Source organism: Crinia signifera, chromosome 6 (assembly GCF_055691185.1).
Source record: "Crinia signifera chromosome 6, ASM5569118v1, whole genome shotgun sequence".
Taxonomy (NCBI): Eukaryota; Metazoa; Chordata; class Amphibia; order Anura; family Myobatrachidae; genus Crinia; species Crinia signifera.
In genome coordinates, this window is record NC_139222.1 from 21,939,595 (window position 1) to 21,966,308 (window position 26,714).

The window sequence follows — 26,714 nt, forward strand, 5'->3', positions numbered from 1 at the left end:
GAACTTTTTCCCAGAGGTCTGCATGAGCCTCAGGCATGGGGTATAGACTTAAAAATCTCTTTGGCATTTGCAGCCTGTTATCGGGCGTTTTCCAAGCCCCTTCCAATAGATCCTGTAAACCTTCATCCGCAGGGAAGGTAACAGTCTCCTTACGTTGCCGTTTAAAAACACCTTTTGCAGGAGTTTTATCTTCCACAGACAAATTCAAAGCCTGTTTTACAGCAGTAATCAAATCCTCCACCCCTGGGGCCGAGGAATCCTCAGAATCATCACCCTGATCCCAGGGAATGTCTGTATACTCTCCCTCCTCTTCAGCAACAAGCAATGGTACTGAATAAGACCTTTTAGGGGTCCCCACAGTGTCACCATCAAATTTGTCTAACAAATCATTAAACCTGCTGATCCCCTTAGCCGTATCCTGCATGACCTGTAAGAAGCCAGGATCTGCCTGGGTCAGAGGCAAGGAGCCAGAGGACTGCTGAGATGATGACGACATAGGTCTCGGGGAAGCTACCAACACATCACTCTGCCTGTCCAGCAATTGCACTAAGGCATTCACAGACCTGCCCAGGGCACTGGCCCACGCAGGCTCCGATTGCTCTACCCTCTGGGGTTCACTCCCCATGGGTCTCACAGCAGCGCAAGTAATACACAAGCCCCCCTTGGCCATCTGCTCAGGGACAAATTTCAGTGTACAAACACTGCAAGCGCTCAATGTATTAAGGGCTCCCTACCCCAAAGCCACAGACTGTTGCTCAGACATGATGTAAAAGTAACAGTCACAGCGCACACTGTACAGGCGTTTAATACAGAGCCAATGCACTCAGTCACTTATCTGTCTGAAGGCTTCAGATGTGGGGAAACGATGCCCAGGAAATCCAATCACTCTGCCAGAATCTGTCAGCCAGCTCAGCTCCGCTGCAAGCGTTCCGAATGGCGCCAAAACAGAGTGAGGGAAGAGACCAAGTCCCTGCTGCTGCGGGGTCCGTGACTTTTGGCGCCAACCACCCCCAGACAGCCGCTCCCATTGCAGGATCTCCAAGTTCCAGTGTCTCCCCCTCAGCTGGGGACCACTTGGAACATGCCTGTAACACACTGCTGTCCTCTCATATAGGAGCTCAGTGTGTAAGCTCCGCAGAAAATGGCCGCCGCCATCACGGAGCGCCTTTCCCCCATGATCCCCACCTAGCGTGAAGCCGGTTTCAGAGCGCTCCGGAGCCCAGGCAGCTTCTTAATAGAAGCTGTAAGCGCTGCACAGGGAGACCAGACAGCGTCTCCCCTGTGCACAGCGAGCTGACAGGATTCACTAATAAGAATCCTCACACTGTGCCTACCTAGCTAGAGTAAAAGTTAATAAAATAATAAAAAACCCTAACTAACTCTAATTCTTCGGCTGCTCCCGCAGCCCTTTAGAATAGCACCCACTCCAGTGGGCACCTAACACGAACTGAAGAGTCTGGGATGCAGTAGGGGAGGAGCCTACCCTCCAAAAGCTTTAGGATAGGTGCCTGGCTCCTACAGACCCTCCTACATCCCAATGTTGAGCTGTGTCACCAGGACCATTGAAAAGAGAAAAATTTAATTTTTACCTGTAAAATCTTATTTCTGAAGCCATGGTGGATGTTGGGATTATGGGTATGGTTTGGATTGGAGGACCCAGGCATCATGGAGTTAAGTTCTGGAGTTAGGCTCCTCCTACCCTATTCCCCCCTGTCATCAGGAACCAGTAAAACTTAACAAGCTGAGTAACTGGTATAGGAGAGAAGACCACACAGAGGAACACGCACCCGAGCACAAGCATAACACTCTGTAACAACACTCATAACACTCTTTGGACTGTGTCCAAAGCTAGCAGAACTCTGCCTAGACAGAGCATCCAACATGGCTTCAGAGAAAAGGATTTTACAGGTAAGACAAAAGTCATCCTTTTGACGTTCAGCCCATGGGGGATTCTGGGACTATGGGATGTCACAAAGCTGTCCCTTTATGGGTGGGAACGCTCCTGAGCTGTACTGAAGACCCCTTACCTGAAAGCAGCATCTGCTGAGGCAAAGGTGTCAAAATGATGGAATTTGATGAACATATGCACAGAAGCCCACGTGGATGCTCTGCAGGAAACACTGGCGTGCGGTGCCCACGAAGCACCAACAGACCAAGTGGAGAAGGCCTTCACTGAAACTGGCACGAGTTTCTCCACCAACAGATTGGCCTGGCAAATGGTGATACACAACTAGTGGGCCTGTTTTGAGGCAGGCCAGCCTAACTTGTGTACATCATCAAGTACGAAGACTCAGGTTTGCTAAAGGAGTGGTCAAACACACATAAATACGCAGGGCCCTGACTGCAACCAACGTCTCCAACGAATCAGAGACTGAAGAAGAAAGTTATGGAGAAAAAACTGGTACAAAAATTATCCTGGTTCCCGTCACATCCATAGGCAGATATCCTGTCTAGTTCGTAATACCGCTCTGTTCTTATGGAATACCAAAAAGGGTGAATGATGAGAGAGACCCTCAAGTTTAAATATCTACGAGCAGAGGACATGGTCAAAAGAAAAATAATCTTCCATGTGATCCATGGATTCCAATGTCTCAAAATGGAGCTCCCCGAAGTTTATGATGAAGTAGTGACAAATCCCACGGATGCATCAAAGGATGCACCAGAGGTTGAAGGTGTAGGACCCCCTTAAAAAAAGTATGAATTGTGAAAGAAGCTTCCACTTGTCATTGAAACATAGAGACGGTTGACACCTGGACCTTCAAGGAGGAACAATGAAGGCCCAAGTCCAAACCTCTCAGGAATGCCAGAACTCTGGAGAGTTGATAGACTTTTGGGTTATAGCATTTCGAAGCGCACCATTGGAAGTACCGTTGCCAAACCCTACGATAAATCCTGGCAGAAGATAGTTTGCGAGCATGTTTGAATGACCTGAGATGACAATCCTCTCGCTCTTAAGATTGACCACTGAACAGCCACCCCTTCAAATTCAATTTGAGGAGATCCTGGTGATGACCAAGTCCATGAGACTATACGTCCGGCCAAAGTGGGAGACAGTTTGGAGGGGCAACCGACAGTCTGAGAAGGTCCAGGTTCTTCTCGAACAATCTGGAGCCACCCGAATGGTGGTCACATCTCATTTTTCAGCCAAGCCAATACTCGTATAAGAATAGCAATGAGAGGAAAGCTGTATACCATTTGGAATAGCAAAGGTGCGGAGAGGCCATCCAAAAGGCATACTGCTGGATCCCTGGGTCCAAGAGCTGTACCTGTGTAGCTGCCTGGAGGCCATTAGGTCCACCAGAGGTTGACCCCAGCATTTTGTCTAGAGGTAAAATACCTGAATGGACATCTTGTAGACTCAGGAATTTGTTCAAGACTACTGGGATGTACACTGCCGATAGGGAGGGAAGAAACTGTTCCACCCACCTGAGAATCATAGTGACTTCTCCCATGGTGGTGCAACTCCTGGTCCTGCCCTGGTAATTTATATAAGCACAGCTGGCATATTGTCTGTTTATATCTTCACTGGCCTGTTGTGGAGCATTGGTTCCATCTGACGAAGAGCACAGTACATCGCCTGTAATTCCAAGATGTTGATGGGCAGGCACATTTTGTGGTTTGCTCATAAACCCTGAAAGGAACAATCTTCCACCTCTCCCCAACCTCGGAGACTGGCGACTGTGGTCAGCAGAATCTAGAATTAATTTGCAAAGGTGCGACCCATGCTGGGATGAGCCACCATAGGGGAGAGGAGCAAATAAAGGTATTTGCAAAGGTGCAACCCATGCTGGGATGAGCCACCATAGGGGAGAGGAGCAAATAAAGGTAGCATTTGGGTCTTGAGGTGGCAGCGAGAGCGACTCCACTGATGGAGCAGCTCCAGCTGTAGTGGTTTGAAGTGAAACTGTCAAAATGCAACCATTTTGAAGCAGGACACTTGGTTTCCTAACACCCACATGCATAGATGAACCTAAACCCTGCTGTGTTTCAGAAATTACAAATCATCTCCCAGATCTCTGTCCTCTTGTCTGCTGGTAGCTGGACCCTCTGCGCAGGGGTATCAAGCAATGATCAAAAATGAAGCACTGTTGTGGATGGGGTTATACTGTATTTCTGACAGTTTATTATTCATCTGTGGGATTGTAGCAGATCCTGTAAGAGGTAGAGATGACTTGGCAGATCCTTTGGAGACTGCACTAGCAGAAGGGAGTCATCCAGATAAGGTAGAACACAAGTTCCTTGTAGGTGAAGTTGGGCAGCCATCACCTTTATGAAGACTCACTGCGCTGTGCACAGCCTTGAACTGGTAATGCCTGTCTCTCACCATAAAGCAAAGAAAATACTGGTGAACTTGACAAATTGGAATGTGGAGATAGGCGTCCTGAATGTCTAAAGAAGCCATGAAGTTCTCCCGGTTCCAGATTCTGAAGAATGGATTAAAGAGACTCCATTCTGAATTTGGGTACTCTCAGGAACAGGTTGAGCTGTCTCAGGTTAAGAATGCTGTGGAAAGATCGTTGCAGCCTGTAGAAGGGAAGAAATGGCGGACTGAAGGGCAGAAGCCTTGGTGTCATCTAGCAGACAGACCGGTGGTAACAAATTGAAACAGGGTTAGTTTAATAAAAAGAAAGGGCGTAGCCGAACAATACAATGGAATCTGTCTTCGAGGTCATTTATACAATGGCAAAGTCCAGGAACCAACCACCCACCCTGGAGACCCCCAGGATTGGACTTCCCACATGAGAAAAAAAGCTTGTCATCCTTCTAAGGGGAATGACTGCGACCAGACCAAGCTTGGTGAGGTTTTAATTTCTGTGTTTTCGGGGAGGAGGACTGGAGCCTTTAGGAATACTTGCTTCTAACCCTGCCCTGAGCCTTTAAAGACAGAAAGGAATGTTGTCTGGCTTTGGCAGGTCCTCTATCTGTGAGGATAGGGAAGAGGTTTATGGGAAACAGAGGTTATTAGGGCCTATTGCAGGAATTCAGAAACCTGAACAAACCCCTGCAGGGACTGGGATGCACCTTGAAGTCAAGGAGGTTCCAGCCGGTATACAGTCAACAGTATCTAGGTCGACACCTAAAAATGGTCAACAAACATCTGGTAAACATTGACCAAAGGTCCACACAAGCAAAAGGTCAACATGAAAATGATCAACACAGGAAAAAATCAACATGAGTTTTTCCACAGTTTTTGCTGTCTATATCGACATGGACACTGTATATGGACATGGACACCCTCCCCGATACTGAGGGAAATCCCAGTGATGTCAGTCACTGAGACTCCCTCAACCAATCAGCTCAGCCCTTATTGGATGTAGCCATTTCCAGTGGTATCCAATGAGGTTCCTCAAGTCCGGGGGTCGGGCAACACCGATATTTTAAAAGGGAAAAAGATGACCCAGCGAATGTTAGACCTGTGAGCTTAACATCAATCGTAGGGAGATTATTTGAGAGAATTTTAAGAGATATATCCAAGAATACCTAGAAATGAATAATATAACCACTAGTCATCAACATGGGCTTGTAAAGAATCGTTCATGCCAAACTAACCTAATAAGTTATTTGAGGACATTAGCAGGAACCTAGACATTGGCAATGCTGTAGAGGAGGGATTCCTGGATTTTGCAAAGGCACATACAAAGCTGGTTAAAAAAAATGGAGGATTTGGGACTAGGGGTTAAAACTTGTAGCTGGGTAAGAAGCTGGCTGCACGATACAGAACAGAGGGTGGTGGTAAACGGAGCATTATCAAGTTGGAGACCAGTACTAAGTGCAGTACCACAGGGTTCAGTGTTAGAGCCTCTTCTATTCATTAATGATCAGTCCTCAGGACCCCACACAGTTTACGTTTTCCAGGTCACCGGCAGGTGCAGCTAATTATTTCACTAGTGAATCTGTGAGGACACCTGCAAAACATGCACTGTGTGGGGTCCTGAGGACCACCTTTGAGAACCTGTGATATAGAAGATGTGATATGAAGCAGAATCTCAATTTTTGCAGATAAAACAAAAATGTGCCGGGTGGTTACAATGGTTGAGAAGGTCAACATTCTACAGAGGGACTTAGATAAACTTCATGAATGGACTGATGAATGGAAAATGAGGTTCAATGTAGATAAATGTAAGGTGATGCATCTCGGAGGCCATAACCAGGGCGCGACTTATACAAACGGAGGAGAATGGTGCAGTCACCAAGGCCAACAGGATACCAGCCTGTATAAGAAGGGGCATGGAAACAGAAGACAATGTAATTCTACCTCTGTACAAGGCACTGGTTAGACCTCCCCTGGAATTTGGAGAGCAATTCTGGGCCCCACATTCTTTACATATATACATATATCAGGGGGGCAATATTGTAAACTACTAGGCAACCTCTTTACTCTGAGGTCGGAAACTAGGACACGTAGGCATGCACTCAGACTAGAGAAGAGGAGATTCCGTACCCTTAGAAGGAAAGGGTTATTTATGGTCAGGGCAGGTAAAGGTATGGACACTCTTCCAGGAAAGGTGGTGATGGCAGACACATTGAACACATTTAAAATAAGGTTGAATAAAGATCTACTGGAACAGAACATCCAAAGGTACAAATAATCACTATTCAGCCATAGTTGGAACGGGATGCAGTAAATTTCCCGGCGTTCAGAATCCCGACGCTGGAATCCTGACCGCCGAAATCCTGACCGCCGAAATCCTGAAACTTTCTCCCTCCGTGGGTGTCCACGACACCCACAGAGGGAGAATAAATTAGCGTGCCGAGCGTAGCGAGACACCGGGCCCGCTGCGTGGCGAGCGCAGCGAGCGCGCAAGGGGGGGGGGGGGCGCTCCACGTCCCCCCCTTGTCGGGATTTCGGCGGTCGGGATTCCATCGTCGGGATTTTGAACGCCGGGATTCGATACCGAATCCATTGGAACAGATGGTAATACTAAAATAGGGATATCACAATTAGTCCATACAACCTAACAGGACCTGTACAAGGATGAACTGGATGGATACAATTCTTTTTTCAACCTCTACTACTATGTTACTATGTAGTCCGACAGCACAACCCGGTGTTGGTATTATTTGACGCCAAAAAATAAACACAGCACCCATCTCCTAGGAGGACCGGGGACAGCCCCGGGCTTCAGCCCTAGATGGGTGAAGCCTGGAGGGAAGCCCTTTATTGGGGTAGTCCCCACTCCCACAGGGACCTTGTCCACAAGGTGATGCTTTGGAAGGAGGAGCTTATGTAAAAAGTGCCATCACTCTGTTGGCTGTTGGTGCCCAGTGCTGGACCCCTACTCTTTTTGTCCCCCCATATTTTTGGAAGCAGGAATTTTTAAAGAAACCGGTGCTAATTTCTTAAATACGGTGGGACCTCATCACTTTGGTCCCTCATATTTGGGAACCCAAAATTGACCGAAAGAGCATGGGCCAGGTTATACTCAAGGGGGAACCCCATGCAATTTTTTTTATTTTTAAACAGTTTTTTTTACAAAAGCATGGCCTAACTGATCTCTGCATGGTTCCATCAAACTTGCATGCCGAAAGCAGGCCTATTTTACTGGTGATTTTTGGTAATGTTTAGGCTGGGATTTGAGAAATTTACAATTACAATTGCGATTACCATCTGGATGCAATTTTTGAAGTAAGATTTTTTTTGGTCACAGCAAAACGTGGAATTTTTACTCTCTCACTATTACATATGTGATTTGCTGTAAATGCGCAATTTTGGACATTTTTGACCAAAAAAGGGGATTTTAGTAAGAACTTACCATTCGAACCCCTTTCTCTGAGTCCATCCTGGTGACACAGCTAACTATGGAATGTAGGAGAGTCCGCAGGATCAAGGCACCTATGATGACTTTTTTGAGAGGCAGGCTCCTCCCTTCTGCATCCCAGAATTCCTCAGCTCAACTTCTAAAGCCCACTAGGATACATTACTCAGCACAACGCCTGAACATATTAATATGCACATTCAAACAACAACCAAATAACATGATAACACATGAGCGTAAGGGAGGGATCGCTCATCGCTATGTCACCGGGATGGACTCAGAGAAAGGGGTTTGAACGGTAAGTTATTACAATAATCCCCTTTTCTCCGTTGTCCATCCTGGTCACACAGCTAACCATGGAACGTTCAAGAACCGGTCCTTTGGGAAGGTACGCTCAGGTTTGCAGTACTCATCACTGCTTGCCCAAATTAAGCGTCCTCCGACGCAAATTCATGGAACCTGTAAAATTTGGTAAAGGTGTGAACAGAGGACCAGGTGGCAGCCCTGCATAACTCCTCTGCTGTAGCCCATGACGCACAGCCCAAAAGGAAGCAACTGACCTGGTGGTATGGGCATTAATCATGGAGGGAATTGGTCTGCCTACCTTATTGCAGGCAAAGGCAATGACTGACCTTAATCATCTGGCAATGGTTTGCTTAGAAGCAGGCCATACTCTCTTATGTATGTCATATACCTAGAGGTGTGCACCTTCTGACGTTCACACCACCAGATATAGGTTTTCCAAACCCTGTGATAATTTGCTGCTGACACAGGCTTGCAAGCCCTGACCATAGTTTGGATCACCACATCCGAGAAACCTTTCTTCCTTAATAAAGAGGTTTCAAAAGCCAGGCCGTCAAATTGAGATGAACTAGGTCCAGGTGTAGAAACGGTCCTTGTTTGAGTAGGTCTGGCCGAAGAGAAAGATGCCAGGATTCCGTTGACAACCTCAGTATGTCTGAATACTAAGACCTCCTGGGCCAATCCGGGGCTATCAGTATGAATTGTACCTCCTGTGTCCTCACGCTTTTTAGAACCTGAGCAATCATAGGAAACGGAGGGAACACATAGGCGAGAGTGGAATGCCATGGAACTGTCATGGCAACTACTGCCCATGCGGTTGAATCCATGGTCCGAGTGCAGAACCTGGTTTCCTGACAGTTGTGTCTGGACGCCATCAAGTCTATCTCTGGGTGCCCCCAGAGAGTTACTATTTCCTGAAAATCCTCCTGATGTAGCGCCCATTCTCCTTCCAGCAGCTCTTCCCTGCTGAGAAAGACCGCTTCCACATTCCGGATACCCGGAATGAACACAGCTGACCGAGTAGGAATGTTCATTGAAATATCCGCAATACTTCCTGCATAGCCATCCTGCTGCAGGTACCGCCCTGATGACTCAGGTGAGCCACAGCCGTGGCACTGTCCGACTGTATGTCTACAGGTGATCCCTTCAGGAAGGATTCAGTATTGAATCCTGGCGGTCGGGATCCCGGCGTACAGAATCCAGACGCCGGAATCCCGACAGCCGAAATGCCGACAAGGGGGGGGGGGACGTGGATCGCTCCCCCCCCCCCCCCCCCGCGGGCTCGCTGCGCTCGCCACGCAGCGGGCCCGGTGCCTCGCTACGCTCGGCACACTAATTTATTCTCCCTCCAGGGGTGTCGTGGACACCAGGAGGGTGAATGCGTCGGCATTTTGGCGTTCGGGATTCCGGCGTCGGGATTCTGAACGCCGGGATATTAACTGCATCCCCTTCAGGAGATCCTCTGCCTGCAGAAGGGTGTTCCAAACTGCCCGGAGCTCCAAGATGTTGATCGAAAGTCTGGATTCTTCCTTGGAACACAGACCCTGTAAACTCAGGTGCAGGACCACTGCCCCCAGTCCCTGAGACTGGCATTGGTCGTGTCAACCAGCCAATCCCACGAGCGAAGAGAAAGCCCCATCTGCAGGGACTCCAGATCTGTCCACCAGATCAAGGAATTCCTTGTCTCCTGAGACCCGAAACGGGATCTGGGTGCCCTCCCCTTGCTTGATGGGAACTTTCCTCTTCCTGCCTGTCCTCTATTGGATGCGCCCCCTTGAAAGGAGGAGCGAAAGGACGGCCTAAAAGCCCCAAACTTAGACACTGAATGCTTAGATGTGGTGGGCAGGAAGGTGCTCTTTCCCCCCATGGCTTGTTTTGTAATGGACCAAAAAAAAGTTCTCCCTTAAAAGCCAAAGCCTCGAGAGACTTCTGGGATTCGCTGTCAGCTTCCCAAGCTTTAAGCCAGAGAGCTCTCCTAGCTGTCACGGAGGTGGTGACACTTTTGACGCCATCTTGGTGCCTTCTTCTCCAGCTTCACAAACATACTCTGCAGCACACTTAAACTTTTCAGCCAAGGTAAAAGCTTCAGATTCAGGCTGGAGTTGATTACATAAGGCATCAGCCCATTTCATCATGGCCTTGGATACTTAAGCAGAGGCAATAGGGCGTAAAGTAAAACCCACCCCCTCAAACACAGCCTTAAGGCAGCCTTCAATCTTCTGGTCTACAGGGTCCTTAAATGCAGCACCCCCTTGAACCAGTAAAGCCATGGATTTAGACAGCCTGGCCACAGACGCATCCACCAGAGGGGTCTTTTCCCATAAATGTTCCTCTGGCATTGGATACATGTTCGCAAATCTTGTAGGCATGAAGAGCCTCTTATCAGGAGTCTTCCATGCTTCTCCCAGTAATGCTGTCATGCCCTCATCTGAGAGGAAGGTAACTGTAGCTCTGAATACACAATGAGCTGGCACTTTATCCTCATCCGAGAGAATTAACGTCTGCTTAACTGCAAGGATCAAATCCTCAATACCATGGACAGAAGACTCAACTTCTTCACTCTGATCCCAAAAGGCATCCTCAGCACACCCACCTTCCTCATCAGATTCTATATTCAACAGGGGAGGTGTAGATAAGGGGTGTCTAGGAGAAGTAACCTCAGAGGTCTTGGCAAGTTGTTACATAAATGCATTCAGGTACTTGTTTCCTAGCACGGCGCCCCCCGATGTCCATCGTAGGGCATCTATTCGCATCGCATGCCATATAGCCACATACGATGCATGCAATGCGTTTTTTAATTGTACAAGCACCCTTATGGGTGCTTACAATGTTAAATGCACCCCCACTATCCACGTCGGCATGGAGGTGACCTTAGAAAGTGTGGCGAACGCAGCGAGCCCGAAGCGTGGAGAGCGTATTACTTTACATGTATTCCGCGTCCGCACGCCACACTTCGGGCTCGTTGCACTCGCCACACTATCTAAAATCAACTCCACGCCGACGTGGATAGTGGGGAAAAGGTTGGAGGACACGTACCGCCGCCGCTCGCCACGCTTCGGGTTGGCGTTGATCCTGGGGGTGGCGTTGACAATGGGGGGCCATTTAACATTGTAAGGACCCATCAGGGTGCTTGTAGAATCAAAAATCGTATACCATGGCATAGGATGCGATGCGATATTTTATTGTACAATATCGCGTCGCATCGTATACCATATTTAGTGTTATGGTATGCGATGGGCGCCGTGCTAGGAAACAAGTACCGCCATTCATCTTATGAACACTCTGCGCAGTGTCCTGCATCACCTGCAGTAAAGCTGGGTCCCCCTGAGATGTAGATAGAGAGCCCACAGACAGTTGAGAGGAGGAAAAAGGGCCAGGGGATTTTACAAGATCCTCCCTTTGCCTATTTAAAGCCTGCACCAAAGCATTCATAGATCTCCCCAAGGCTGCCGCCCACGCAGGTTCAGGCTGCTCAGAACTCTCTGGGCACAGACTCACATGAGGGGCACAAATCCCCCTGATCCATCTGTGCAATTGTTAATTGAACACCACAAAATCTGCAGTTAATGGCGGACGCTCCCTCCCCAAGAGCAGCAGCACTACACCTTTCTGTCATAATTACACACAGCACAATGTCAGGCGATTGCTCAAAATAAATGTAGCAGTGTACTTATCTGTCTGCGCTGCTGCAATGGTCGCTCAGTGGTCACCAGGGAAAGCGCTGTCCAGGAGAAACTGTCACTCTGATCTGCAGTATAAATCCTCCTTCAACTCCGCAGTGTGGACAGAAGGATTCGGTATGGAATCCCGGCGGTCAAAATCCCGACGCCAGAATCCCGACAAGGGGGGTACGTGAATCACCCCCCCCCCCCTTGCGGGCACGGTGCCTCGCTGGGCTCGGCACGCTAATTAATTCTCCCTCTATGGGTGTCGTGGACACCCACGGAGGGATAAAGTTTCGGGATTTCAGCGGTCGGGATTTTGACCGCCGGGAAATTGACCGCATCCCGGAAAGAAAGGTCGCCAGAACAGAGAGCTGGAAGAGACCAAATCTCTGCTTCAGTGGGGAAGGAAGCCTATTGGCACCTTTTCCCCTTTAGCCGCTCCTACCAAGTTTTTCTCCTCACCTCCAGTGTCTACGCTGGACTCCTGTAATAGGCATCAACTCCATTTCTGGATTTCTGCCTGAAAATGGCGGCGCCATAGCGGGGGGTCCGTCCCATAAGATCCCCCCTAAGCAGGGAGCCGGTTCAGGACCCACCCCAGGAAACCTCTTTACCTGGAGGTTAAGGCTCAGTGCAGAGAGATAAAAACATGTAGTAGATGGTGCTAATGGACTGTAACACACATGTAGCTTTATCAATTAAGAAATCAAGTATTTATTTTATAAAAAATCTATACACTCTAAAAATGAACACCGGCCCGCGAGACAAAAAATACAGAAGAATCACATACTAATGACACTTGACTTTAGCAACAATAAACCATCAATTCTATTTAGCCTCTAATATGCAGAATTATAGGTAAAATCTGAGGAAGCCGCTGACCAGGAGAGAGGCAGGGAAACGCATCATCCAGTGATTCCTCTCTGCTACTGCGAACCACCGCTGACCAGGAGAGAGGCGGGGAAACGCGTCATCCAGTGATTCCTTTCTGCTACTGCGAACCACTGCTGACCAGGAGAGAGGCGGGGAAACGTGTCATCCAGTGATTCCGGTACTTATGAGTTATCCGGGCGTCCGATTTTTAAATCGGGTCGGATCGGGAGATCGCATCGCATCGCATGCGACCATCGGATGCGATGCGATGACCCGATTTTTCCATAGGAATCAATGTTAAAATGGACTGAGTCCATTTTAACATGGAATTCAATGGGAAAAAGGGGTCCTTTTCATACCCCTACTATCCAAGTGGGCATGGAGTTGGATATAAACCTGTGGCGAGCGTAGCGAGCCACCGAGCCCGAAGCGTGGCGAGCGTAGCGAGCCCCGCGAGGGGACACGGAATACCGTCCCCTCGCGGGGCTCGCTTCGCTCGCCACGCTTCGGGCTCGGTGGCTCGCTACGCTCGCCACAGGTTTATATCCAACTCCATGCCCACTTGGATAGTAGGGGTATGAAAAGGACCCCTTTTTCCCATTGAATTCCATGTTAAAATGGACTCAGTCCATTTTAACATTGATTCCTATGGAAAAATCGGGTCATCGCATCCGATGGTCGGATGCGATGCGATGCGATATCGCATCGCATCGCATCTGATTGTATGCCTTAACTTAAGGCATACAATCAAAAAATCGGGAGCCCGGATAACTCACAAGTACCGTGATTCCTTTCTGCTACTGCAAACCACCGCTGACCAGTAGAGAGGCGGGGAAACGCGTCATCCAGTGATTCCTTTCTGCTACTGCAAACCACCGCTGACCAGGAGAGAGGCGGGGAAACGCATCATCCAGGGATTCCTTTCTGCTACTGCAAACCACCGCTGACCAGTAGAGAGGCGGGGAAACGCGTCATCCAGTGATTCCTTTCTGCTACTGCAAACCACCGCTGACCAGGAGAGAGGCGGGGAAACGCATCATCCAGGGATTCCTTTCTGCTACTGCAAACCACCGCTGACCAGGAGAGAGGCGGGGAAACGCATCATCCAGGGATTCCTTTCTGCTACTGCAAACCACCGCTGACCAGTAGAGAGGCGAGGAAACGCGTCATCCAGGGATTCCTTTCTGCTACTGCAAACCACCGCTGACCAGGAGAGAGGCGGGGAAACGCGTCATCCAGTGATTCCTTTCTGCTACTGCGAACCACCGCTGACCAGGAGAGAGGCGGGGAAACGCATCATCCAGGGATTCCTTTCTGCTACTGCAAACCACCGCTGACCAGGAAAGAGGTGGGGAAACAGTTCATCCAGGGATTCCTTTCTGCCACTGCGAACCACCGCTGACCGGGAGACCCAGAAACCAGAGCCGAGCGTTCCAGAGAGGGCTGCACAGATAGGAGGCGCCAGCAGCCGGGAACCTGCTCTAGGTGTACAAGGTTCACCCCACAAGTGGATTACAAAATATATGACTCTACAGCCACGTAGCAGAAGTATAACGTTTTTTATCTGCATAAACTAATACCGATTGGCTGCTAGATTAGCTCAATAACTATCCTGCATGCATGGACACCTAATTATTGCCAGCTTCCTAACAAAATATTGCTTGGAATGAGCACAGTGTGTGTGCGTCCAAACTGTGACCCTGCAGCTATAAAATGTACACTGAAACTGCTTTCACCTGAACGAATGAGCATCACTCTGCTACTAACTCACTCACCCATTGCTGCTATACTGAATTTACCAACTACCCCCCTTTGCTAGAATGGATGTATAATGAGCACAGCTCTGTAACACTGGAGCGTTATGCTGTGTACACACGGGGGAGATATATTGCTCAGTTTGTACTTTACATCAGCGACCAGAGATGGTCGCTGATGAAAAAGAAACTGCCGGGGGGAGCCTGGCGGTGGTAATCAGCTGGTCGCAGGAGCATGTTCCTGCGACTAGTGATCACCACAGGGGCAAAAACGGGAGCGCGCACCCGGCGATATATCGCCGGTGCACACTCCCATCGCGGGCAATATGGTCGCTCAGCGACCATATTTCCTGCGATTTTGCACAAAATCGCCCGTGTGTACGCACCTTTAGAGGCTAAATAGATTTGATGGTTTATTGTTGCTGAATTGGACAACTGTATTCTTTCTGAGTCAATGCGTCATTAGTATGGGATTCTTCTGGATTTTTTGTCTATAACATATATACTTGATTTGTTAATTAAATAAAGCTGTATGTGTGTTACAGTCCATTAGCGCTGTCTACTTCGTGTTTTTATCATTTGTGTTTTATTAAGGGTAGAGTATCCCTTATAGACGGCAGCTTGGACTATAACCAGGTTCACTGCGCTCAGTTATACACTTAGGGCACAGAGGGCAGACAGCGTCCCCCTGCACACAGAGAGCTGACAGGACGCACTTCTGTCAGCCTCTGCTGCGCTCTTCCTCTGGAAGTTACACACCGTACACCTGCACTAACCAGTGACTATTAATAACACAAACACCTACCTACTGTAACAAAAAGTGGCTGCAGACAGCAGCCAGTCAGTACAGTGCCCACTCCAGTGGGCACCTAAAACGACTAAGGAATGCTGGGATGCAGAAGGGAGGAGCCTGCCTTTCAAAAAACTCAGCATAGGTGCCTTGCTCCTGCAAACCCTCCTACATCCCATTGTTAGCTGTGTCACCAGGATGGACGACAGAGAAATAAATAAATAAGTCACACCCTATTACATCTCACCCATTCTCCTCATTATTCTGCAATGACAGAAGAGAATGTAGCAGAGTAAGACTGTAGGGAAAGAACAGATCTCTATACTGTGATAAGTGATTATTACTCACCTGTAGGGATCTTTCTCTGCTTGCACTGCTGGTCACCCATCACACACACTGTGACTCCATTCATATCGTCTGGCTGCATATCAGTCACATCCGTCTCTTCTTCTCTCTCTGTATCTTCTACCTTAATATCAGTCACATCTGTCTCTTCTCCTTCTGTATCTTCTGCCGTAATATTCTTCACATCCGTCTCTTCTTCCTTAAGACCAGTCTCATCCGTCTCTTCTCCCTCTGTATCTTCTACCTTAATATCAGTCACATCTGTCTCTTCTCCCTCTGTAGCTTCTGCCTTTATATCAGTCACATCCGTCTCTTCTTCTCCTTCTGTATCTTCTACCTTAATATCAGTCACATCCGTCTCTTCTTCTCCTTCTGTATCTTCTACCTTAATATCAGTCACATCCGTCTCTTCTTCTCTCTCTGTATCTTCTACCTTAATATCAGTCACATCTGTCTCTTCTCCTTCTGTATCTTCTGCCGTAATATTCTTCACATCCGTCTCTTCTTCCTTAAGACCAGTCTCATCCGTCTCTTCTCCCTCTGTATCTTCTACCTTAATATCAGTCACATCTGTCTCTTCTCCCTCTGTAGCTTCTGCCTTTATATCAGTCACATCCGTCTCTTCTTCTCCTTCTGTATCTTCTACCTTAATATCAGTCACATCCGTCTCTTCTTCTCCTTCTGTATCTTCTACCTTAATATCAGTCACATCCGTCTCTTCTTCTCTCTCTGTATCTTCTACCTTAATATCAGTCACATCTGTCTCTTCTCCTTCTGTATCTTCTGCCGTAATATTCTTCACATCCGTCTCTTCTTCCTTAAGACCAGTCTCATCCGTCTCTTCTCCCTCTGTATCTTCTACCTTAATATCAGTCACATCTGTCTCTTCTCCCTCTGTAGCTTCTGCCTTTATATTAGTCACATCCGTCTCTTCTACCTTAATATCAGTCACATCCGTCTCTTCTTCTCCTTCTGTATCTTCTACCTTAAGATCAGTCACATTCATCTCTACTCCCTTCATATCTTCTACCCTAATATCAGTCACATCCGTCTCTTCTTCTCCTTCTGGATCTTCTACCTTAATATCGGTCACGTCCGTCTCTTCTTCTCCTTCTGGATCTTCTACCTTAATATCGGTCACATCTGTCTCTTTTCCTCCAACTGGACCCTCCTGTGGTATACTGGGATTTTCCTCTGTACACTCCTGTGAATTAGGAGGGCAGGGACATCTCTCTGGGGTATCTCTGTTACTGGGTCCTTCTGTAGGAAACAGTGACTAATTACACTACACATATATATAATTGTCAGATAACTGTTTAGGAGTCCTCAAAACTGGTCTCTTGTTACAATAAAATTATTCTCTTACCCAGAGATGTCAGGGTCTGGTGATTCTTCATTGTACAGTCCTTGTACAGACCATTGTATAATATAATCCACCTCCTGCATGGAGAGATAGTGACATTCTTACAGAGATCCAACACACAATGACAAATTCATCACAAAAATACATCCCCCGGTGTTACTGTATAATGTCCCATTCCCAGCAGTCACCTCTCCGGTCACATCCTCCGGAGTTACTGTATAATGTTCCATTCCCAGCAGTCACCTCTCCGGTCACAACCCCCCGGTGTTACTGTATAATGTCCCATTCCCAGCAGTCACCTCTCCGGTCACATTCCCCGGTGTTACTGTATAATGCCCCATTCCCAGCAGTCACCTCTCCGGTCACATCCCCTGGTGTTACTGTATAATGTCCCATTCCCAGCAGTCACCTTTCTGGTCACATCCCCCGGTGTTACTGTATAATGCCCCATTCCCAGAAGTCACATCCCCCGGTGTTACTGTATAATGTCCCATTCCCAGCAGTCACCTCTCTGGTAACATCCCCCGGTGTTACTGTATAATGTCCCATTCCCAGTAGTCACCTCTCCAGTAACATCCCCCGGTATTACTGTATAATGCCCCATTCCCAGCAGTCACCTCTCCGCTCACATCCCTGGTGTTACTGTATAATGCCCCATTGCCAGCAGTCACCTCTCCAGTAACATCCCCCAGTGTTACTGTATAATGTCCCATTCCCAGCAGTCACCTCTCCAGTAACTTCCCCGGTGTTACTGTATAATGTCCCATTCCCAGCAGTCACCTCTCCGGTCACATCCCCGGTGTTACTGTATAATGCCCTATTCCCAGCAGTCACCTCTCCGGTCACATTCCCCGGTGTTACTGTATAATGCCCCATTCCCAGCAGTCACCTCTCCGGTCACATTCCCCGGTGTTACTGTATAATGCCCCATTCCCAGCAGTCACCTCTCCGGTCACATTCCCCGGTGTTACTGTATAATGCCCCATTCCCAGCAGTCACCTCTCTGGTCACATCCCCCGGTGTTACTGTATGACGTCCCATTCCCAGCAGTCACCTCTCCTGTCACATCCCCCGGTGTTACTGTATAATACCCCATTCCCAGCAGTCACCTCTCCGGTCACATCCCCTGGTGTTACTGTATAATGCCCCATTCCCAGCAGTCACCTCTCCGGTCATATCCCCCAGTGTTACTGTATAATGTCCCATTCCCAGCAGTCACCTCTCCGGTCACATCCCCTGGTGTTACTGTATAATGTCCCATTCACAGCAGTCACCTCTCCGGTCACATCCCCTGGTGTTACTGTATAATGCCCCATTCCCAGCAGTCACCTCTCCGGTCACATCCACCGGTGTTACTGTATAATGCCCCATTCCCAGCAGTCACCTCTCCGGTCACATACCCTGGTGTTACTGTATAATGCCCCATTCCCAGCAGTCACCTCTCCGGTCACATCCCCGGTGTTACTGTATAACGCCCCATTCCCAGCGGTCACCTCTCCGGTCACATCCCCCGGTGTTACTGTATAATGCCCCATTCCCAGCAGTCACCTCTCCGGTCACATCCCCCGGTGTTACTGTATAATATCCCATTACCAGCAGCCACCTCTCCGGTCACATCCCCCGGTGTTACTGTATAATACCCCATTCCCAGCAGTCACCTCTCCGGTCACATCCCCCAGTGTTACTGTATAATGTCCCATTCCCAGCAGTCACCTCTCCGGTCACATCCCCCAGTGTTACTGTATAATGTCCCATTCCCAGCAGTCACCTCTCTGGTCATATCCCCCGGTGTTACTGTATAATGTCCCATTCTCAGCAGTCATCTCTCCAGTGTTACTGTATAATGCCCCATTCCCAGCAGTCACCTCTCTGGTCATATCCCCCACCCCAACCCAGCAGTCACATCCCCTGGTGTTACTGTATATAATGTCCCATTCTCAGCAGTGACCACTCCTCCCATTCCCAGCAGTCACCTCTCCGGTCACATCCCCTGGTGTTACTGTATAATGCCCCATTCCCAGCAGTCACCTCTCCGGTCGTTTTCCCCACCCCAACCCAGCAGTCACCTCTCCAGTCACATCCCCGGTGTTACTGTATAATTTCCCATTCCCAGCAGTCACCACTCCTCCCATTCCCAGCAGTCACCTCCCCAGTCACATCCTCCAGTGTTACTGTATAAAACCCCATTCCCAGCAGTCACCTCTTCAGTCACATCCCCCAGTGTTACTGTATAATGTCCCATTCCCAGCATTCACCTCTCCGGACACATCCCCCGGTGTTACTGTATAATACCCCATTCCCAGCAGTCACCTCTCCGGTCACGTCCTCCGGTGTTACTGTATAACGTCCCATTCCCAGCAGTCACCTCTCCGGACACATCCCCCGGTGTTACTGTATACTACCCCATTCCCAGCAGTCACCTCTCCGGTCACGTCCTCCGGTGTTACTGTATAACGTCCCATTCCCAGCAGTCACCTCTCCGGACACATCCCCCGGTGTTACTGTATAAATCATGCAAGCCTACTCTAACCCGCAGAAATACTAATGCTATTAATTTTCCACAACTTTCCACCTCCCTCCAACAACAGCTCTCTCTAATTCCTACATTTACCTCTCCTGACTCTGCTGTTTCCCACCTCTACCAGACTCTTGAAACAGCCCTTGATGAAGTGGCTCCCATTATACCCCACGTAGGCTTAGATGCCAAATGTGGCACTCCAAAACAACAAGACACCTACGAAATCAGTCACGTAAAGTAGAACGCCAATGGCGTAAATCTCGTAATATTACTGATTTCCTCACATATAAGACTAGCTACCACTCCTACTGCAATGCTTTGGACGCTGCCAAACAAACATACTACCAGTCTCTCATCTCTTCTCATGCCACCAACCCTAAGCGACTTTTTAAACACATTTAAGTCTCTTCTGTACCTTCCCCCTCCTCCCCCACCGGCTACCATCAGTGCACAAGAACTTGCCTCCTACTTTAAGGACAAGATTGATAACATCCGAGATGAAATGGTATGCTCTTCCACAACCTCTAACCCGCTTTCTTCCCCACCTGAACCCTCTGGCACTTTCTCTTCATTTGAGCCCACAAATGAAAATGAAGTATCACACTCATCCTCCTACTCTACTACCTCTCCTCTTGATCCAATACCTGCACAAGTCATTAAAACTCTATCTCCTGTGCTTATTCCAACTAAAATCTGCAATCTCTCTCTTACTACTGGTACTTTTCCGTCTCTGCTCAAACATGCAGTGATTACTCCCATTCTGAAAAAAACACAATGCTGACCCTAACACTCTCTCTATCGTCCTATCTCTCAGCTCCCATGCCTCTCCAAGCTACTCGAGAGACTTGTCTACGCTCACCTCACACACTTTCTTAACTCTCACACCCTATTAGACCCGCTTCAGTCGGGCTTTCGCTCCCAACACTCCACTGAGACAGCACTGACTAAAGTGGTGAATGATCTGGTAACTGCTAAGTCTAAAGGCCATTACTCACTACTTATTCTTCTAGATCTTTCTACTGCGTTTGACACTGTGGATCACACTCTTCTCCTACAAACTCTACACTACCTAGGTCTTAAGGATACAGCCCTTTCCTGGTTCACATCTTACCTATCTGATCGCTCTTTCAGTGTTCGCTTCTCTGACTCTACCTCCTCTTCACTACCTCTGTCAGTCGGAGTTCCGCGAGGCTCAGTCTTAGGACCTCTGCTTTTCTCAATCTATACCTCCTCGCTTGGCAAACTAATCAGCTCTTTCAGTATCACTTGTATGCGGATGATACTCAAATCTATCTATCAACCCCAGAGTTGTCACCAGTGGTTTTGGGCGGAGTCTCTGAATGTCTCTCGTCAACTCAAACTCAATATATCCAAAACGGAATTACTTATATTCCCGCCAACTAAGAACAGTTACCATCCTGATATCTCCATCGCTGTTGATAACTCAACAATCTACCCTACCCCACAAGCTCGTTGCTTAGGGGTCATCCTCGACTCTGAACTGTCCTTTCTTCCACACATTTAATCGGTCTCCAAATCATGTTACATGCATCTAAAAAACATATCCAAAATACGACCGTATCTCACACAAGACACTACTAAATCTCTTATCCATGCACTCATTATATCCCGCATTGATTATTGCAATAGTTTCCTAATTGGTCTTCCTAAGAACAGACTCTCACCACTGCAATCCATTATAAATGCTGCTGCTAGGTTGATCTTCCTAGCAAGACGCTCATCATCTGCTGATCCGCTCTGCCAGTCCCTCCATTGGTTACCTGTATCTTACCGTATTCAATATAAAACACTTCTACTCGCATATAAAGCTATTAACCATACTGCACCAGCATATATCTCTCTACATATCACAAAATATCTCCCATCTCGACCACTCCGCTCTGCACAAGATCTGCGTCTCTCTTCTGAACGGATCACTAGCTCACATTCACTATTACAGGACTTTCATTGGGCTGCTCCCATCCTATGGAATGCCCTTCCACACACAATAGGACTCTCCGCTAGCCTCCAAACTTTCAAATGTTCCCTGAAAACTCACCTCTTCAGGCAAGCCTATCATATTTATATACCGCACGCATAACCCTCTGAGGCGCTTATGTATTATATAGCTTCCCTTCTGGACCCACAAGCGATGCTATTACTGGTGCCTGTCCTTGTGTTTCCCTCCTATATCCCTATAGATTGTAAGCTTGCAGCAGGGCCCTCCTACCTCCAAGTCTGTCTGTTGTTATATCATTTATCATGTTTTATTATTGACTACTATTGTAAAGCACAACGGAATCTGCTGGGCTGTATAAGAAACTGTAAATAAATCAATAAATAAATACTGTATAATGTCCCATTCCCAGCAATCACATCAACTAGTGTTACTGTATAATGTCCCCATTCCCAGCAGTCACCTCTCCGGTCACATTCCCCGGTGTTACTGTATAATATCCCATTCCCAGCAGTCACCTGTCCGGTCACATCCCCCGGTGTTACTGTATAATGTCCCCATTCCCAGCAGTCACCTCTCCGGTCACATCCCCCGGTGTTACTGTATAATGCCCCATTCCCAGCAGTCACCTCTCCCATTACATCCTCCGATGTTACTGTATATTGTCCTATTCCCAGCAGTCACCTCTCCTGTCACGTCCCCCGGTGTTACTGTATAATGTCCCATTCCCAGCAGTCACCTCTCCAGTCATATCCCCAGTGTTACTGTATATTGTCCTATTCCCAGCAGTCACCTCTCCTGTCACATCCCCCATTGTTACTGTATAACGTCCCACTCACAGCAGTCACCTTTCTGGTCACATACTCTGGTGTTACTGTATATTGTCCCATTCACAGCAATCAACCCTCCGGTGTTACTTTAAAATACCCCATTTCCAGCAGTCACCTCTATGGTCACCTCCCCCAGTGTTATGGTATAATGGCGCATTCCCACCTTTCCGGTCACATCCCCCATTGTTACAGTATAACATCATATTCCCAGCAGTCACCTGTCCAGTCACATCCCGAGTGTTACTGTATAATGCCCCATTCCTAGCAGTCACCTCTCCTGTCACATCCCCCCGGTGTTACTGTATAATGTCCTATTCACAGCAGTCACCTCTCCTGTCACATCCTCCGATGTTACTGTATAATGTCCCATTCCCTGGAGTCACCTCTCCGGTCACATCCCCCGGTGTTACTGTATAACGTCCCACTCACAGCAGTCACCTTTCTGGTCACATACTCTGGTTTTACTGTATATTGTCCCATTCACAGCAATCAACCCTCCGGTCACATCCCCCAGTGTTAATGTATTATCCCATTCCCAGCAGTCACATCAACTAGTGTTACTGTATAATGTCTCATTCCAGGCAGTCACCTCTGTGGTCACATCCCCCCTGTGTTACTGTATAATGTCCCATTCCCAGCAGTCACATCCCCTGTTACTGTATAATGTCCCATTCCCGGCAGTCACCTCTCTGGTCACATCCCCGGTGTTACTGTATAATGTCTCATTCCTAGCAGTCACCTTTGTGGTCACATCCCCCTGTGTTACTGTATATTGCCCCATTCTCAGCAGTCACCTCTCCGGTTATATCCCCCACCCAAACCCTAGCAGTCACCTCTCCGGACACATCCCCCGGTGTTACTGTATAATGTCCCATTCCCAGCAGTCACCTCTCCGGTCACATCCCCCGGTGTTACTGTATAATGCCCCATTCTCAGCAGTCACATCCCCCAGTGTTACTGTATAACGTCCCATTCCCAGCAGTCACCACTCCGGTCACATCCCCCGGTGTTACTGTATAACGTCCCATTCCCAGCAGTCACCTCTCCGGTCACATCCCCCCATGTTACTGTATAAGGTCCCATTCCCAGCAGTCACCTCTCCGGTTACATCTCCTAGTGTTACTGTATAATGTCTCATTCCCAGCAGTCACCTCTCTGGTCACAACCCCAAATGTGTTACTGTATAATGCTCTATTCCCAGCAGTCACCTCTCCGGTCACATCTCCTGGTGTTACCGTATAACGATACATTCCCAGCAGTCACCTCTCCGGTCACATCCCCCGGTGTTGCTGTATAACGTCCCATTCCCAGCAGTTACCTCTCCAGTGACATCACCCGGTGTTACTGTATAACGTCCCATTCCCAGCAGTCCCCTTTCCGGTCACATCCCCCGGTGTTACTGTATAACGTCTCATTCCCAGCAGTCACCTCTCTGGTCACATCCCCCGGTGTTACTGTATAACGTCCCATTCCCAGCAGTCACCTCTCCGGTCACATCACCCCGTGTTACTGTATAACGTCCCATTCCCAGCAGTCACCTCTCCGGTTACATCTCCTGGTGTTACCATATAATGTCCCATTCCCAGCAGTCACCTCTCTGGTCACAACCCCAAATGTGTTACTGTATAATGCTCCATTCCCAGCAGTCACCTCTCCGGTTACATCTCCCGGTGTTACCGTATAATGTCCCATTCCTAGCAGTCACCTCTCCGGTCACATCCCCCGGTGTTGCCGTATAATGTCCCATTCCCAGCTTTCACCTCTCCGGTCACATCCCCCGGTGTTGCTGTATAATGTCCCATTCCCAGCAGTCACCTCTCTGGCCACAACCCCCGGTGTTACTGTATAATTACCCCCGGAGTTACTGTATAATATCCCCTTCCCAGCAGTCACCTCTCCGGTCACATCCCTCGATGTTACTGCATAACGTCCCATTACCAGCAGTCACATCCCCGGTGTTACTGTATAACGTCCCATTCCCAGCAGTCACCTCTCCGGTCACATCCCCGGTGTTACTGTATAACGTCCCATTCCCAGCAGTCACCTCTCCGGTCACATCCTCCGGTGTTACTGTATAACGTCCCATTCCCAGCAGTCACCTCTCCGGTCACATCCCCCGGTGTTACTGTATAACATCCCATTCCCAGCAGTCCCCTCTCCGGTCACATCCCCGGTGTTACTGTATAACATCCCATTCCCAGCAGTCACCTCTCTGGTCACAACCCCAAATGTGTTACTGTATAATGCCCCATTCTCAGCAGTCTCCTCTTCAGGCACATGCCCCGGTGTTACTGTATAATGTCCCATTCCTAGCAGTCACCTCTCCGGTCACATCCCCCAGGCGTTACTGTATAATGTCCCATTCCCAGCAGTCACCTCTCTGGTCACATCCCCCGGTGTTACTGTATAATGTCCCATTCCCAGCAGTCACATCCCCCGGTGTAACTGTCTAACGTCCCATTCCCAGCAGTCACCTCTCCGGTCACATCCCCTGGTGTTACTGTATAATGTCCCATTCCCAGCAGTCACCTCTCCGGTCACATCCCCCGGTGTTACTGTATAATGTCCCATTCCCAGCAGTCACCTCTCCGGTCACATCCCCCGGTGTTACTGTGTAATGCCCCATTCCCAGTAGTCACCTCTCCTGTCACCTCCCCCGGTGTTACTGTATAATGTCCCATTCCCAGCAGTCACCTCTCCGGTCACATCCCCCGGTGTTACTGTATAATGTCCCATTCCCAGCAGTCACCTCTCTGGTCAAATCCCCGGTGTTACTGTATAATGTCCCATTCCCAGCAGTCACCTCTCCGGTTACATCTCCTGGTGTTACCGTATAATGTCCCATTCCCAGCAGTCACCTCTCTGGTCACATCCCTGTGTTACTGTATAATGTCCCATTCCCAGCAGTCACCTCTCCGGTCACATCCCTGTGTTACTGTATAATGTCCCATTCCCAGCAGTCACCTCTCTGGTCACATCCCTGTGTTACTGTATAATGTCCCATTCCCAGCAGTCACCTCTCCGGTCACATCCCTGTGTTACTGTATAATGTCCCATTCCCAGCAGTCACCTCTCCGGTCACATCCCTGTGTTACTGTATAATGTCCCATTCCCAGCAGTCACCTCTCCGGTCACATCCCCCGGTGTTACTCTATAACCTCCCACTAGGGGAGGGGAATCAGGAGGCATGACGGCAGTATTGCATCACCTGCTCAGAAGGCCCTGTACATCACCCACTACAAGAACATTTGGGCGCTGTGCCGGCTTTCTGAGCGAGTGCTCTGAATTTACCCACAGGGTCGGTCTTGATCTCTGCCAGATCCGGAGCCGCGCTTTTGCATTGCTGTGTGGGCTACATTTCTGTCATTTTCTGAGTGATTTACAGGTAGTAGTGCACAGGTAGTAGGGCACAGGAAGCAGGGCACATGTAGTAGTGCACAGGTAGTAGGGCACAGGTAGTAAGGCACAGGTAGTAAGGCACAGGAAGCGGGGCACAGGAAGCGGGGCACAGGAAGCGGGGCACATGTAGTAGTGCACAGGTAGTAGGGCACAGGTAGTAGGGCACAGGTAGTAGGGCACAGGAAGCGGGGCACAGGAAGCGGGGCACAGGAAGCGGGGCACAAGTAGTAGTGCACAGGTAGTAGGGCACAGGAAGCGGGGCACAGGAAGCGGGGCACAGGAAGCAGGGCTATTTTATTTAACAGACTCCTGAATGTCTCATGACCGATCTTTTTTTACACTTTGACGGTGTCCATGTTGACTGTGTTGACACCTTAGCCATACCAACTTATTTAAGGTGTTGACTCCTTTCCTGTCGACCACCAGTGGCCGACCCAATGACCCATACCCCTCCGATGGAAGCTGAAATGCCACCATGTTTATCTCATAGATGACATAGGGCCAGAAGTACTAAGCCTTAGAAAGTTATAAAGTGGAGAGAGATAAAGTACCCTCCTGTCAGCTCCTACCTGTCATGTTACAAGCTGGGTTTGAAAAATGACAGTTAGTAGCTGGTTGGTTGGTACTTTAGGGTCTATGTATTAAGCTTTGAAGGGAGATAAAGTGGATGGGGAGAAAGTACCAGCCAATCAGCTCAGTGGCGGACGTTCGTCCCAGTTGCCCAGAGGCAAAGCACGGTATATAAATACATGTAGGCATGTTATGTATTCTATGTTTCTAGATGGTTTTCAATTAACTGATTCAAACTGAAGTGCCCCCTTGGGAGCAGGAGCCCGGCAGCAGGTGACTCCATTGCCTCCCAGCAGGCTCTCACCAGAATGTCCCCGCTGGTGAGCGCTGGCTGAGAGGGACTCCATTAGACTGGGACGCGCCAGCTTCTCACACGCACGTGCATCCCAGTCACTCGGTGGCGGAACCCTGCCCGTCTCCGCTTCAGGGAGAGGGTTAGGTGGGCCCCCTTCGAAAGGATGGCGGGGTCTGGCGCAAGCATGAGAGGGGCCCCACAGCAGGTACATCCCCTGCACACTGTATAGTCACACCACTGGAACCACTGCTGTACAACACAATACTAATAGCAGAGCAGTGTATACACAGTTACT

General features: G+C 48.8%; 2 protein-coding genes across 4 annotated transcripts in view; both read right to left on the reverse strand.

The window, feature by feature from the left end:
• Window positions 1–26,714, reverse strand: part of LOC146007459 (uncharacterized) — a 606,258-nt gene that overhangs the window by 302,410 nt on the left and 277,134 nt on the right. The window lies entirely within an intron of this gene.
• The window catches only part of LOC146007455 (uncharacterized), a 202,042-nt gene that overhangs the window by 172,744 nt on the left and 2,584 nt on the right, over window positions 1–26,714 (reverse strand). For 2 of the 3 annotated variants that reach the window (XM_083145815.1, XM_083145814.1), the window contains exons 3-4: window positions 16,854–16,927; window positions 15,612–16,747 (exon numbers count right to left, since the gene is read on the reverse strand). In XM_083145815.1, coding sequence (XP_083001941.1) covers window positions 15,612–16,747; window positions 16,854–16,884 — 1,167 coding nt within the window. In that variant the 5' untranslated portion in view covers window positions 16,885–16,927. Of the gene's footprint in view, window positions 1–15,490; window positions 16,748–16,853; window positions 16,928–26,714 lie in introns of all 3 variants that reach the window. The other variant, XM_083145813.1, reaches the window with a different exon arrangement.